At 44.7% G+C, this 16595-nt stretch overlaps 1 protein-coding gene across 2 annotated transcripts in view; it reads right to left on the reverse strand.

Moving 5' to 3' along the window:
- Positions 1-710: 710 nt before the first annotated feature.
- Positions 711-16595, reverse strand: part of LOC147449391 (alpha/beta hydrolase domain-containing protein VTE7-like) — a 50329-nt gene continuing 34444 nt past the window's right edge. For both annotated transcript variants that reach the window (XM_086521832.1, XM_086521831.1), the window contains exon 11: positions 711-1143. In XM_086521832.1, coding sequence (XP_086377958.1) covers positions 1024-1143 — 120 coding nt within the window. In that variant the 3' untranslated portion in view covers positions 711-1023. The remainder of the gene's footprint in view (positions 1144-16595) is intronic.

Genomic DNA, 16595 nt, shown 5'->3' on the forward strand with positions numbered 1-16595 from the left:
CAAAAAGGAAATAGGCGCTCTTTCCTACAAACCAAATTTTTGGAAACCATGTTAGCATATTATTAAAGAATGCTCGACTGTAACCATACCTAAATACTTTACTGGTGCACCTTCCAAAGGCACAAGCCTTGGTACAACAAGTTGCACACGGCCACTCTTATGACAGCAGGCGAAGATGGCACAATCCTACTTGGAATCTCTGATATCAAGGAAATGTGCCCTGTTTATACTTGAAGCATACCTAAACCTTAGATGTTGAACCTTCCAAATCCAAATGCGCTCATACAGCAATTTCCGTTTCACCAGCCATTGTAGAGGAGATCATATTTGAAGGGTGGCCCAAATCATTCACAGGGAGAGTTAACTTTTGACCTATCCTTGGAGAGCACATCATCAAACGAAACATGATAAAGGGTCATTTTTGAAGGCCTTTCAAATCATTCATAGTAAGGGTAACTTTTGACCTATCCTTCGAGAGATAAAGGCTCATATTTGAAGGGCCTTCCAAAAGGCTTACAAAGGGTAGTTTTTGACCTATCCTTCGCCATATTTGAAGGAGATAAAGGCTCATATTGAAGAGCCTTCCAAATCAATCATACCAAGGGTACCTTTTGACCCATCCTTGGAGAGCACATTCTGACAACTAAAAAGCTCTAATAAACAAATGCATCAACCATACCCTCCACTAATCAAAGCTGTTCTCTTGGAAAAGTCCGAATTTTCATTTCATTGACAAGGTTGACTGGCATCGTACCAATTTCATGCGGAACAATGTAGCTGTTTGCTTGCCTTTCCATAAAAGTGCAGGAAATTGTATTAAAGAAAGAAACTTTTACAAAGAAAAGGGTAAAAGCCTTGGATACAACACAAAAACCTGGATGGTGGCAAGGGGCCAATCAAAGCTACTTCTTAGGTTTGTGTTTGCTTGCCTTTCATAAATGGACCAATGAGTGTATCTGATAGCAAAGTTTTCTCCTTGACGGCAATTAGTCCACCACAGCTGACTACATGGTGCATTGATCCTCACGTCCTACAAAATTCTGAAATTAAGGCTGCAACAGCCTCGGGTTTCTCCACATGTGGAAGGTGGCCACACTTGCTGATATAAACTAGCTTTGCGTGTGGAAGGTCTTTCCTAAATTTCTGAAAAGAGAACTTTGCATCAGTATTGACAACATGCCAAAAGTGTTTCTATAAGGAAACCAAAACTTTACTTCAGTTCAATCTGAAAGGCAAGCAACAAAAAGAGGAAGAGAAGGGAGCATGAAAAAGAAGTAAGATTCACCATGTAATGCCTTGCCGGCAAGTATATGAACTAAGATACATGCAACTACGGGAGACTTGGGCTGGGCTCAGAGGAGCCAGCGGAAAACAGCTTCAAAGGCGCATGGTTCCACATGGCGGAGGCGTATTGGAGAAAAAGAGAGTCAAGTACTTCCTGACCCACAATAAAATGCCCCCCCGCCCTCAAAAAATGGCCTCTTCCACCAACTTTTTAGCATGGCACGCAGAGACTGCAGTTTGGACCCAAATACATGGCATGCAAAGGTACGCGCCCAACCATCATGCTACACCTTATTGGATGGTGAAAGCATATGATATAAAAACTAAAGGTTGCCTCCGCCTCTTGTGAATGAGGGTACTGCCAGTATGGGAAAAGTGCAGCTTCTGAACCAACCTGGCCTTAGAAATTCATGCTTGAATCATGTATTAGTAACTGACACATGCTTGTAATGACTTGGGAATGTTCCAAGACTCTCTAGCTTCGCTAGAGTCTGGCCTTGCCATTCTCATTATCTTACTTCTCTAATTCAGGCTTTACAGAGTATATTCTCTCTCTAGCCTAGAGAGAGAAAATCGTTGTCAAAGAAATATCTGTTCTAATTTCTTTAGTCCTTCGGAATGAAGTAGAGAATTAATTTTAACAAACAAATAGACTCGTAAGGGCTCTTACGAAAATACAATCTAGGTGGCATCACCACCTAGTATATTATATTGGAATGAGGAAATGACTATAACAAACTTGGCCACCCCAAGTCTAGATTTTGTCGCGACACGAGAGAGAATCACTTAAAATACTTCACAGCTTTAATGTTAGGTGCAACGGAATGATTGTTTGCGCTTTGCTCAAGATGAGTGCTCCAAACTGTGCTCAAGGTTCCTTTTGTTCTTATGGAAGAGAGAGCCTTCCGTTCTTAATGAGAGAATGCTATGATCACAAACAAAGTGAATGGACACTATGCGTGCAAGTGTATGAGATTGAGAGATAGAGAGAGAAGAGAGATACGACACCAGAGACGTAAAACCCTCCTCCGAAGGCCCCACTCTCATCGGCGAGAGTGGTCTACTTATTGATTGCACAAAGTGGTACAATGACGATGCAATGGACTGATGCAACCTGGGACTATGCCGGTGACGACGACGACGACTTTAGGGCTGAGATCTGTGATCTTCTCTTTGCTGAATTTCGGGACTGTTTCGGTGGCTGAAAATGACTGTTTTGGCTGCATTTTCGAGGGCTGAAAATGGGGGTCTTCTGCAACCAACTAGGGCTGAATCTGCTACCGTCTTCAAAGCTGAAAACGCTGCTGCATCTGCTGCGATAAGGGCTGAAAACCAAAAACGCTGGGGCTGCTGTAGCGTTTGTAAAACATTGGCTTGTCTTGTTCATCTAATGCTGCAAATCCAAAGACGCTGGCAGATCTGGGTGGTTCTAGCAAAAACGCTAGGCAATTGGAGGTGCTAATGGCGATCTGCAAACACCAGGGCTTGGGGGACTATTGGCGGCCAAGCAATGTTGAAAACGCCAAGGGTTAGGGGGAGATGGTGATGGAGACGAAACTGGAAACGCTAGGGCTAACTGTTGATGGCGATCAAGCAGGGCTAAAAACACCAAGTGGGGGAAATGTCTGGCGATGAAGGGAATCTGCAAACGCCAGGGTTCTACGGGGGTTATTGCTGAGAAGGTGCCTGTTGAGCATGTGCTCCTGCTACCTCTTCTGCCAGAAAGTGCTAACTTGGGTTTGCTTATATATCAACTTAGCAAAATTGCCCTACCTACTTTTGTTGGGAAGTCACTTTAAAATAATAAGTGAAAAATACCAAAAATAGGGAAAATAGGCTAAATGCACTGGAAAATTCCCCTAACTGATTCTAATGGATTCTGATGGGAATTCTGATGATCATGCTGTGTGCAACCGGAGGATATGTGTCACAAAGTGATGACGTGGCGGACAGCAGAAACCCTAATTTCTGCCAGAAACCCTAAAATTCCTGCAAACCCTAATTTTTGCCAAAAACCCTAAATTCCGGAAATCGCAGAGGCGGATTATTAAAAAAAAAAATCTTGAAAAATGATGAGCGACGCGAATTTTGCTTTTGCTTTTTTTTATAAAAAAAGAGAAAAGACTCTCTGAGAGAGAGAGAGAATTGATGCTTTTGATTTTAAAAGCTTTTGGGGCTCTGCTTTTGGGCATCCCTTGTAACCTTTAAATTAGTGGTGAGGGCCTCACTTCTCAGAGCATCTGGACGCAGAGTCTGAGAGTGAAACCCTAACCGCTCTCTTGTACTTTGATGATTGATTAATACAAAAAGAAATATCGAAAGGGGCGCCAGTCTTTGGGGCCAATATCTCTAGGTACGGAACTCCGCCGGACCAGTGCAAATCTATTGTGATCTGTGAATTGTTTTGAAGTGGTTATTTGGTGCTGTCGCGGTTGATTCTTGACTTGGAGTGTCCAAGCCTGTTACAGTGGTATCAGAGCATGGCCGATTTCTCTTCTACGGGAAATCCGATCCCCGAATTTTTTTCCGCGGCACCTATGGCTTCAGGCAATGATCAGTCAACTCCTTCTGCATCTGGAGATGCGGGCTGGGATCACAACGAAGATTCAGGCAGAGAGTATGGCCCGCCTTGGCCTACTTAGGCGGAACGGCGAGAGATAGAGCGTCGCCAGTTGATCAGCGATGCAACAAAGATGATGCTCAATTTTACCAAGGACCCGAAGATGGCAAAATATATGAACCAGACCTCTTTGGAAGAGGTACACATGGAGTGGCAGAGAACCACAACACCACTCCCGAAACCCGCTCTCAAGAAACCTTCTGCCTCCAAGAAAATATACGGAGCAGGAACTGGAGAACGTGGTTGATGCACGGATTGCTCAGCTTTTTGACACGCAATAGAAAGCCAAAAAGCACGGCAAAAAGCAGAAGAAAGGCACTGACTTCGCGGGATATTTGGGTCGTCGGTCGACATTTGACAAGGCAAAGAAATTGAAGAAGCGCGTCAAGTTTGAGACCTACCCAGTTCTTCTTCTGACAGTTCTTCTAGCTCCTCGGATTAGAGCGAAGAAGACAGAAAAAGCAAAAAGCGAAGCAAGACACAAAGCTTCGGAAAGGGCAAGAAAGAGGCAAAGAAGGCTACATCTCGCCCAGAGACTGACAGTTCTACTGAGGACTCGTCTACAGACAGCTCAGATTCCGATGACGGAAAGTTTTATGCGAACAAGAAGAATTTTTACAAAGCCAACCAGTATGACTTTCTCGAAGATAAAAGCAAGAAAGTCCGAGAGTTTAAGGAAGGTGGCCACTCGATCAAGTTTGATACTTTTTCAGGATACTCAGATGCTTCGAAGGCTTTGTCTTTTATACAACAGTTTGACATCGCTTTCGCGGGAGGACGCTATTCAGAGCACTCCAAGATTCGGAGAGCTGCCTCTTACTTTAAGGGGAATGCTCGTACTTGGTGGTCCACGCTTCTTTTAAACAAGACTGCACCAGTTAAATGGCTGAAATTTAAGAGACTTTTTATTTCTTCTTGGTTGACTCAAGAATATGAACGAGATGTACGAGCTGCTTGGAACCATCTTCGGATGACCAAGAAAGATACAATCAATGCTTATTGTGAAAGATTCTGGAGCTCTTTTCTACCCGCCTCTTCATTCAAGAAGATCTCGTTCAGAGAACAGATTGAGCGGTTTACCTTGGGTTTACCTACAGAGATCTGAAATCACTGCTTGGAACAGAAGACAGCTTCTGTTCAGGAGTTGATGAGTCATGCGAAGCGGGGCTTTGCCATTCACTCTGGCAGTCTGACCTACCCCACAGATGAGGCCATGACACAACGAGCCGAACAGACTTCTGGGAATGAAAGTAGAATGAAAAAGAGCAACCCAGAGAAAAAAAAGGATGCACGACCCAAGCTTACTCCTGAGGAGAGAGTTCGCTTCATCAGAGAGGGGAAGTGCTTTGGATGCGGGAAACATGGACATATTTCCGCAAAGTGCCCTGATAAGGCACAAAAAGAACAGAATGATAAAGACGACGACAGGTCTGAGAGTTTGAGAGCAGCTGAGGAATGTGGCAGAAAAGGCAGATAGAAAAGCAGAACTGGTACCTCATGGCGTGGGACCTGCACCGAATCTAATGAATGAAAGTACAAACTTTGCCGCTTTCGGGGCAAAGTGAAGGATCAGGAAGCTCTTTTGAAGGAGCCAAGGCCAACTTCTTTTCACTTGGAATTGGCGGCTCGATTTGGAACTACGCCCGACAGAATGACGCCACAGGCGGAGGTAGTTCGACTGGCACCCGGATGGGATGTTGCCATTACACCGAGCATTGGCAAACTTCGTTTGCAATGACAGGGGTGTTCAGGGCACGCGAGTGACGTTCTACTCGGGATCCCTTGGTACCACAAGAACTACGCCGTGGTTGACTACCGGGCCGAGAAAGCGACTTTGATAAATGAAGGGCTTAGAGATTGTACTTGATGAACTTCAGTTTTCTTACTCATTCTTTTGGGAGAACTGAACAATGGATAAAAGTTGAATATGTTTTGACCTGAAGAAAAGAACGCCAAGATTTTTTTTCTCCACGCTCATGCCGATTGCTTTTGAGAGGGCCTGAAGATCATACCATTGATCTGATATCTAGAAGCACGCCACCGAATCGGCCACCTTATCGTGTGAGCCGAGTACAGAATGAAAAGATTATGAACTGAGTGAAAGACCTCTTGGAAAAGGGTCTTGTCCAGCCTAGTACTTCACCGTATTGCTCTCGAGTGTTGTTGGTTTTGAAGAAAGACGGATCTTGGAGAATGTGCATCGATTATAGCACTCTCAACGAAATCACCATCAAGAACAGATTTCCGATTCCTAGGATCGATGATATACTCGACAGGTTACAGGGATCCTCGTGCTTTAGCAGGATTGACTTGAAGAGTGGATATCATCAGATCAGGATAGCACCAGGAGATGTCTACAAGACAGCTTTTCGGACGACTTTTGGGTTATTTGAGTTTTTGGTGATGCCTTTTGGCTTAACCAATGCTCCTACGACATTTAACCGGATGACGGATAGGATTTTTCGAGAGTACAAGCTATTTGTTGGCACTTTCTTTGACATCATTGTTTTCTCCAAGAATGAGGCAGAACACAGAGATCATCTGCTTCAAGTCTTTTAGGCATTACGAGATCACACATTAGTGATTAATGCTAAGAAAAGTGAATTTTTCCTACCAGAGATACATTTTTTGGGACCCATTGTGTCAACAGCCGGAGTGCAAATGAACCCGGCCAAGATAGAGACTATCCGTGATTGGCCCGATATGAAGTTAGAAGCTTCTTGGGATTGTGTTCGTACTACAGGCGGTTCATACGAAAGTTTGCAGAGGTTGCTTCCCCTTTGCATACCTTGACACAGAAAGGAGTACCTTTTTTCGTGGGGACCCACAGAGGTGACTGCCTTTCAGACATTGAAAGAGAAATTCACTACAGGACCAGATTTGACTTTGCCGGACTTGCAGAAGTCATTTGAAGTATTTTGTGATGCTTGTGGTCATAGTCTGGGTGCGGTCTTGATGCAAGAAGGCCATGTCATAGCTTACGAGAGCAGTTTGTTCTCTAGGCCGGAGATGACAGCAAAGATCTATGGGGAAGTGCTTTTGGCGGTTATCCACGCTCTTACTCAGTGGCGGCATTACCTACTCGGAGCGGATTTTACTGTCTTTACAGACCATCAGAGTTTGCGCTACTTCTTGTCACAGAAGCAGCTTTCGAAAAAGCAGATGCGGTGGGTGAACATCTTGTCACAGTTCCACTTCCAGATTGTCCATGTGCAGGGACAGAAGAATGTGGTGGCAGATGCTTTGTCTCGAAAACCGTTGGTTCTGGCTATTTCCGCGATACATCATAGGAGCTTCGAGGATATGGTCGATCAGTATGCCACAGATACAGGTTTTGCAGATATTTTCACACGGATACGGGATGGGGAGACAATAGCTGGATACTCCCTTCGGGAAGGCTACTTTATGAAAAAGACTATGTTGTGCGTTACACAACCGTTAAGGGAAAAGGTTATGACTGAATGCCACTGTCCACCTTTTACGGGTCACCGCGGCATTGCTACCACCATGAAAGGGGTAGAGAGATACTTCTTTGGGCCGAGACTCAAAAAGGATGTGGAAGAGTTTGTGCGCAGTTGCTTGGTATGCCAAAAGGTCAAGTTTGACAGGCATAAGGCACAGGGATTGTTACAGCCTTTACCCATACCCACCCGCCCCTGGGAAAATATTGAAATGGATTTCTTTTTTTTTTAATCTCCCGAGAATACAGAATGATCACGATGATTTTCTGATTACATGGCACGTCTGAGACGATTGTCTTCGACAGAGACCCCAGATTTATGAGTTTGTTTTGGAAGGCAATTTGGGAGAACATTGGCACGCGGTTGCAGTTCTCGTCATCGTTCCACTTGCAGACTGACGGGCAATTTGAGATTGCCAATTCAATGATTTTAGATTTATTGAAGTCTTGTATCTCGGATCAGAAGACTCAATGGGAAAAGAACTTACCTTTGGTGGAATTTGCCTATAGTAACACGATACACTCTTCGACGGGGAAGATGCCATGTGAGATTGTTGAAAGTGCTGCGAAGGTTCCATCCTTTCTAAGCACGAAAGATTAGAAATTTGAAGCGGATGAATATTCGCGAGATTTGGATACGGCTTTTGCCAAGGTTCGCGAGACTTTGCAGGAGTCTCAAGAACGACAGAAAAAGGCAGCGGATCGCCATCGTCGCGACTGGAAACTGAAGGAGGATGATTGGGTGCTCTTACTTTTGAGAAGGCACGCCTAAGAAAGAAAAAGGGAAAGGAGAGGCTTTTTCCAAAGCTTAGTATGTGATACTACGGACCTTTCCAGATTACTGACAAGATAAATGACGTCTCCTTCCGATTGAAACTGCCAGATACTTGGAGGATTCACAATGCATTGCATGTGAGTCTCTTGAAACCTGTTAAGGGTGATGTGCCTGATGATGGGGAGCCTGATGAGCAACCCAAAGTGGAAGAAAACGAGGAGATCCTTGTTCCTGAACAGATTTTGGCACATAATGATACGAAGAAAGGTAAAGTCCGAAGGCGGTTCTTGGTTAAGTTCAAGAACTTTCCTGCATTTGATGCGAAGTGGATGGAGGAGGAGGACCTAGCAGATACTCCTCGGATTGTAAAACTTTACCTCGATGTTTTGGTTTAGCATAGTCTACTCCAAACGGAACCCAGAATTCAGCTTGGCTGGAGATCTGGTGCAGTGGGCTGCACAAGAGGGGAGTCACTCCACTCCTTTGTCAACAGATGCCTCGATTTTGATACTGAAGTCACTGATGTCTCTTTGAGCTTCAGGGATACTAAGAGCTAACAGTATTCTGCTGGATGACTTTATGAAATGGAATTCCTGATTATGATACTGATTTGTTCTTGACTTCTTGTGAGTGCAGGAACTGATAGCCGAAATGACTGCAGCATTTTGGTCTGATTGATCTCGAATAGACATGGTTGCAATAGCGGTTAGTCAATCGGACATCGATGAGGTCCCGATTGGACCTAGATGTGATTGCTAGCTACATTGCCGATAAATCATGGTCTAAGATCCGAATGAATGCTGAATGTCATGTGATGTCCTGTGATGTCTGGTGATGTCCTGTGATGTCGTGTGATGTGACTGTCGATTTTGTACATGTGCTAGATGTGTGTTCCTAGTACGAAGGTACTAACAGTCAGTGTCTGCTAAGACAGTTTATGGCTTTTGTCGGTTTTGCAGGCGTAATCGCGGTCGATTACAATGCTTTCAAGAGGGGGGTATGTCACAAAGTGATGACGTAGCGGACAGCAGAAACCCTAATTTCTGCCAAAAACCCTAAAATTCCTGCAAACCCTAATTTTTGCCAAAAACCCTAAATTCCGGAAATCGCGGAGGCGGATTATTATTAAAAAAAAAAATTGGAAAATGATGAGCTACGCGAATTTTGCTTTTGCTTTTTTTTATAAAAAAAGAGAAAAGACTCTCTGAGAGAGAGAGAGAACTGATGCTTTTGATTTTAAAAGCTTTTGGGGCTCTGCTTTTGGGCATCCCTTGTAACCTTTAAATTAGTGGTGAGGGCCTCACTTCTCAGAGCATCTGGACGCAGAGTCTGAGAGTGAAACCCTAACCGCTCTCTTGTACTTTGATGATTGATTAATACAAAAAGAAATATCGAAAGGGGCGCCAGTCTTTGGGGCCAATATCTCTAGGTACGGAACTCCGCCGGACCAGTGCAAATCTATTGTGATCTGTGAATTGTTTTGAAGTGGTTATTTGGTGCTGTCGCGGTTGATTCTTGACTTGGAGTGTCCAAGCCTGTTACAGTGGTATCAGAGCATGGCCGATTTCTCTTCTACGGGAAATCCGATCCCCGAATTTTTTTCCGCGGCACCTATGGCTTCAGGCAATGATCAGTCAACTCCTTCTGCATCTGGAGATGCGGGCTGGGATCACAACGAAGATTCAGGCAGAGAGTATGGCCCGCCTTGGCCTACTTAGGCGGAGCGGCGAGAGATAGAGCGTCGCCAGTTGATCAGCGATGCAACAAAGATGATGCTCAATTTTACCAAGGACCCGAAGATGGCAAAATATATGAACCAGACCTCTTTGGAAGAGGTACACATGGAATGGCAGAGAACCACAACACCACTCCCGAAACCCGCTCTCAAGAAACCTTCTGCCTCCAAGAAAATATACGGAGCAGGAACTGGAGAACGTGGTTGATGCACGGATTGCTCAGCTTTTTGACACGCAATAGAAAGCCAAAAAGCACGGCAAAAAGCAGAAGAAAGGCACTGACTTCGCGGGATATTTGGGTCGTCGGTCGACATTTGACAAGGCAAAGAAATTGAAGAAGCGCGTCAAGTTTGAGACCTACCCAGTTCTTCTTCTGACAGTTCTTCTAGCTCCTCGGATTAGAGCGAAGAAGACAGAAAAAGCAAAAAGCGAAGCAAGACACAAAGCTTCGGAAAGGGCAAGAAAGAGGCAAAGAAGGCTACATCTCGCCCAGAGACTGACAGTTCTACTGAGGACTCGTCTACAGACAGCTCAGATTCCGATGACGGAAAGTTTTATGCGAACAAGAAGAATTTTTACAAAGCCAACCAGTATGACTTTCTCGAAGATAAAAGCAAGAAAGTCCGAGAGTTTAAGGAAGGTGGCCACTCGATCAAGTTTGATACTTTTTCAGGATACTCAGATGCTTCGAAGGCTTTGTCTTTTATACAACAGTTTGACATCGCTTTCGCGGGAGGACGCTATTCAGAGCACTCCAAGATTCGGAGAGCTGCCTCTTACTTTAAGGGGAATGCTCGTACTTGGTGGTCCACGCTTCTTTTAAACAAGACTGCACCAGTTAAATGGCTGAAATTTAAGAGACTTTTTATTTCTTCTTGGTTGACTCAAGAATATGAACGAGATGTACGAGCTGCTTGGAACCATCTTCGGATGACCAAGAAAGATACAATCAATGCTTATTGTGAAAGATTCTGGAGCTCTTTTCTACCCGCCTCTTCATTCAAGAAGATCTCGTTCAGAGAACAGATTGAGCGGTTTACCTTGGGTTTACCTACAGAGATCCGAAATCACTGCTTGGAACAGAAGACAGCTTCTGTTCAGGAGTTGATGAGTCATGCGAAGCGGGGCTTTGCCATTCACTCTGGCAGTCTGACCTACCCCACAGATGAGGCCATGACACAACGAGCCGAACAGACTTCTGGGAATGAAAGTAGAATGAAAAAGAGCAACCCAGAGAAAAAAAAGGATGCACGACCCAAGCTTACTCCTGAGGAGAGAGTTCGCTTCATCAGAGAGGGGAAGTGCTTTGGATGCGGGAAACATGGACATATTTCCGCAAAGTGCCCTGATAAGGCACAAAAAGAACAGAATGATAAAGACGACGACAGGTCTGAGAGTTTGAGAGCAGCTGAGGAATGTGGCAGAAAAGGCAGATAGAAAAGCAGAACTGGTACCTCATGGCGTGGGACCTGCACCGAATCTAATGAATGAAAGTACAAACTTTGCCGCTTTCGGGGCAAAGTGAAGGATCAGGAAGCTCTTTTGAAGGAGCCAAGGCCAACTTCTTTTCACTTGGAATTGGCGGCTCGATTTGGAACTACGCCCGACAGAATGACGCCACAGGCGGAGGTAGTTCGACTGGCACCCGGATGGGATGTTGCCATTACACCGAGCATTGGCAAACTTCGTTTGCAATGACAGGGGTGTTCAGGGCACGCGAGTGACGTTCTACTCGGGATCCCTTGGTACCACAAGAACTACGCCGTGGTTGACTACCGGGCCGAGAAAGCGACTTTGATAAATGAAGGGCTTAGAGATTGTACTTGATGAACTTCAGTTTTCTTACTCATTCTTTTGGGAGAATTGAACAATGGATAAAAGTTGAATATGTTTTGACCTGAAGAAAAGAACGCCAAGATTTTTTTTCTCCACGCTCATGCCGATTGCTTTTGAGAGGGCCTGAAGATCATACCATTGATCTGATATCTAGAAGCACGCCACCGAATCGGCCACCTTATCGTGTGAGCCGAGTACAGAATGAAAAGATTATGAACTGAGTGAAAGACCTCTTGGAAAAGGGTCTTGTCCAGCCTAGTACTTCACCGTATTGCTCTCGAGTGTTGTTGGTTTTGAAGAAAGACGGATCTTGGAGAATGTGCATCGATTATAGCACTCTCAACGAAATCACCATCAAGAACAGATTTCCGATTCCTAGGATCGATGATATACTCGACAGGTTACAGGGATCCTCGTGCTTTAGCAGGATTGACTTGAAGAGTGGATATCATCAGATCAGGATAGCACCAGGAGATGTCTACAAGACAGCTTTTCGGACGACTTTTGGGTTATTTGAGTTTTTGGTGATGCCTTTTGGCTTAACCAATGCTCCTACGACATTTAACCGGATGACGGATAGGATTTTTCGAGAGTACAAGCTATTTGTTGGCACTTTCTTTGACATCATTGTTTTCTCCAAGAATGAGGCAGAACACAGAGATCATCTGCTTCAAGTCTTTTAGGCATTACGAGATCACACATTAGTGATTAATGCTAAGAAAAGTGAATTTTTCCTACCAGAGATACATTTTTTGGGACCCATTGTGTCAACAGCAGGAGTGCAAATGAACCCGGCCAAGATAGAGACTATCCGTGATTGGCCCGATATGAAGTTAGAAGCTTCTTGGGATTGTGTTCGTACTACAGGCGGTTCATACGAAAGTTTGCAGAGGTTGCTTCCCCTTTGCATACCTTGACACAGAAAGGAGTACCTTTTTTCGTGGGGACCCACAGAGGTGACTGCCTTTCAGACATTGAAAGAGAAATTCACTACAGGACCAGATTTGACTTTGCCGGACTTGCAGAAGTCATTTGAAGTATTTTGTGATGCTTGTGGTCATAGTCTGGGTGCGGTCTTGATGCAAGAAGGCCATGTCATAGCTTACGAGAGCAGTTTGTTCTCTAGGCCGGAGATGACAGCAAAGATCTATGGGGAAGTGCTTTTGGCGGTTATCCACGCTCTTACTCAGTGGCGGCATTACCTACTCGGAGCGGATTTTACTGTCTTTACAGACCATCAGAGTTTGCGCTACTTCTTGTCACAGAAGCAGCTTTCGAAAAAGCAGATGCGGTGGGTGAACATCTTGTCACAGTTCCACTTCCAGATTGTCCATGTGCAGGGACAGAAGAATGTGGTGGCAGATGCTTTGTCTCGAAAACCGTTGGTTCTGGCTATTTCCGCGATACATCATAGGAGCTTCGAGGATATGGTCGATCAGTATGCCACAGATACAGGTTTTGCAGATATTTTCACACGGATACGGGATGGGGAGACAATAGCTGGATACTCCCTTCGGGAAGGCTACTTTATGAAAAAGACTATGTTGTGCGTTACACAACCGTTAAGGGAAAAGGTTATGACTGAATGCCACTGTCCACCTTTTACGGGTCACCGCGGCATTGCTACCACCATGAAAGGGGTAGAGAGATACTTCTTTGGGCCGAGACTCAAAAAGGATGTGGAAGAGTTTGTGCGCAGTTGCTTGGTATGCCAAAAGGTCAAGTTTGACAGGCATAAGGCACAGGGATTGTTACAGCCTTTACCCATACCCACCCGCCCCTGGGAAAATATTGAAATGGATTTCTTTTTTTTTTAATCTCCCGAGAATACAGAATGATCACGATGATTTTCCGATTACATGGCACGTCTGAGACGATTGTCTTCGACAGAGACCCCAGATTTATGAGTTTGTTTTGGAAGGCAATTTGGGAGAACATTGGCACGCGGTTGCAGTTCTCGTCATCGTTCCACTTGCAGACTGACGGGCAATTTGAGATTGCCAATTCAATGATTTTAGATTTATTGAAGTCTTGTATCTCGGATCAGAAGACTCAATGGGAAAAGAACTTACCTTTGGTGGAATTTGCCTATAGTAACACGATACACTCTTCGACGGGGAAGACGCCATGTGAGATTGTTGAAAGTGCTGCGAAGGTTCCATCCTTTCTAAGCACGAAAGATTAGAAATTTGAAGCGGATGAATATTCGCGAGATTTGGATACGGCTTTTGCCAAGGTTCGCGAGACTTTGCAGGAGTCTCAAGAACGACAGAAAAAGGCAGCGGATCGCCATCGTCGCGACTGGAAACTGAAGGAGGATGATTGGGTGCTCTTACTTTTGAGAAGGCACGCCTAAGAAAGAAAAAGGGAAAGGAGAGGCTTTTTCCAAAGCTTAGTATGTGATACTACGGACCTTTCCAGATTACTGACAAGATAAATGACGTCTCCTTCCGATTGAAACTGCCAGATACTTGGAGGATTCACAATGCATTGCATGTGAGTCTCTTGAAACCTGTTAAGGGTGATGTGCCTGATGATGGGGAGCCTGATGAGCAACCCAAAGTGGAAGAAAACGAGGAGATCCTTGTTCCTGAACAGATTTTGGCACATAATGATACGAAGAAAGGTAAAGTCCGAAGGCGGTTCTTGGTTAAGTTCAAGAACTTTCCTGCATTTGATGCGAAGTGGATGGAGGAGGAGGACCTAGCAGATACTCCTCGGATTGTAAAACTTTACCTCGATGTTTTGGTTTAGCATAGTCTACTCCAAACGGAACCCAGAATTCAGCTTGGCTGGAGATCTGGTGCAGTGGGCTGCACAAGAGGGGAGTCACTCCACTCCTTTGTCAACAGATGCCTCGATTTTGATACTGAAGTCACTGATGTCTCTTTGAGCTTCAGGGATACTAAGAGCTAACAGTATTCTGCTGGATGACTTTATGAAATGGAATTCCTGATTATGATACTGATTTGTTCTTGACTTCTTGTGAGTGCAGGAACTGATAGCCGAAATGACTGCAGCATTTTGGTCTGATTGATCTCGAATAGACATGGTTGCAATAGCGGTTAGTCAATCGGACATCGATGAGGTCCCGATTGGACCTAGATGTGATTGCTAGCTACATTGCCGATAAATCATGGTCTAAGATCCGAATGAATGCTGAATGTCATGTGATGTCCTGTGATGTCTGGTGATGTCCTGTGATGTCGTGTGATGTGACTGTCGATTTTGTACATGTGCTAGATGTGTGTTCCTAGTACGAAGGTACTAACAGTCAGTGTCTGCTAAGACAGTTTATGGCTTTTGTCGGTTTTGCAGGCGTAATCGCGGTCGATTACAATGCTTTCAAGAGGGGGGTATGTCACAAAGTGATGACGTAGCGGACAGCAGAAACCCTAATTTCTGCCAAAAACCCTAAAATTCCTGCAAACCCTAATTTTTGCCAAAAACCCTAAATTCCGGAAATCGCGGAGGCGGATTATTATTAAAAAAAAAATTTGGAAAATGATGAGCTACGCGAATTTTGCTTTTGCTTTTTTTTATAAAAAAAGAGAAAAGACTCTCTAAGAGAGAGAGAGAACTGATGCTTTTGATTTTAAAAGCTTTTGGGGCTCTGCTTTTGGGCATCCCTTGTAACCTTTAAATTAGTGGTGAGGGCCTCACTTCTCAGAGCATCTGGACGCAGAGTCTGAGAGTGAAACCCTAACCGCTCTCTTGTACTTTGATGATTGATTAATACAAAAAGAAATACCGAAAGGGGCGCCAGTCTTTGGGGCCAATATCTCTAGGCACGGAACTCCGCCGGGCCAGTGCAAATCTATTGTGATCTGTGAATTGTTTTGAAGTGGTTATTTGGTGCTGTCGCGGTTGATTCTTGACTTGGAGTGTCCAAGCCTGTTACAATATGTATCTACACTAAGTGACTGGGCATGCACGGTCTACTCACAAAAGTGCCAGATCACTTCTAATCTAGACTGACTAGACTGACTGAACCCTGATCATGCTGTAGCTTGTCCAAGGACACATAGGGTTGGATGTGTCACATGACATTTAAAATCACAATCCGGAAACTCGTACCTCGATTACGCCTGCAAAACAGACAGAGGTCATAAACTGTCTTATCAGACACTAACTGTTGGTACCGACTGTCACAAATACGGAAGCGTAGCTGCTCACTCAGATAAATATCATGCAGAATTTAAGAGAGACGGTTCATCATGACGAGTAGAGAGAGAGAGAGAGAGAGAGAGAGAGAGAGAGAGAGAGAGAGAGAATTGACACAGTATTGGGGACCAGAAGATGGGCTGGTCCCCCCCCGTCAAGAGTATTCTTTATTCAGGGAGAGTCGTATACAAGCACAAGAACCCGAGGAAACCCCTCCGTTCTGTAATCTTAGACCCAAAGGTCGTTCTTTCCCGTAAAGGACTTAGGCACGAGGCCGTACTTCCCTTGCTGGGTACTCAAGCATCAGTTCACTTCCCTTGTTGGGAACTCCGTCATCAATTTCCTTACCTTGCTAGGAACTCAGTCATCACTTCTCCATCATCCAAACACAAGGACTTCATCATAAACAAAGCTGAAAATCGTTACCTATCACCTCTCGGACGTGGACGAGAGTTTCTGTCGCGATAGATTTCTTCTGGAACTCGTTCTTTGCGACGAAAGCTTGCTGAAATTGCAGGACAGCAGGGTAGGAATGCGGGAAAATCCTCTTGCAACTAAATCCTGGCGACGAGATCTCTTCACGTGAGCAATAGGGCAGCGTGAGGGTGCTTCTGCGATCTCCAATTGCTGAAATCTGCTAGCGCTGGCTGCTTTTTGCTCTTCTCCTGCGAGTTCTACCTCCTCAAAGATGAGAGCGCTGGCTGTTTTATAAGCCCTGCA

Source organism: Adiantum capillus-veneris, chromosome 10, assembly GCF_014529385.1.
Source record: "Adiantum capillus-veneris isolate H3 chromosome 10, ASM1452938v2, whole genome shotgun sequence".
NCBI lineage: Eukaryota > Viridiplantae > Streptophyta > Polypodiopsida > Polypodiales > Pteridaceae > Adiantum > Adiantum capillus-veneris.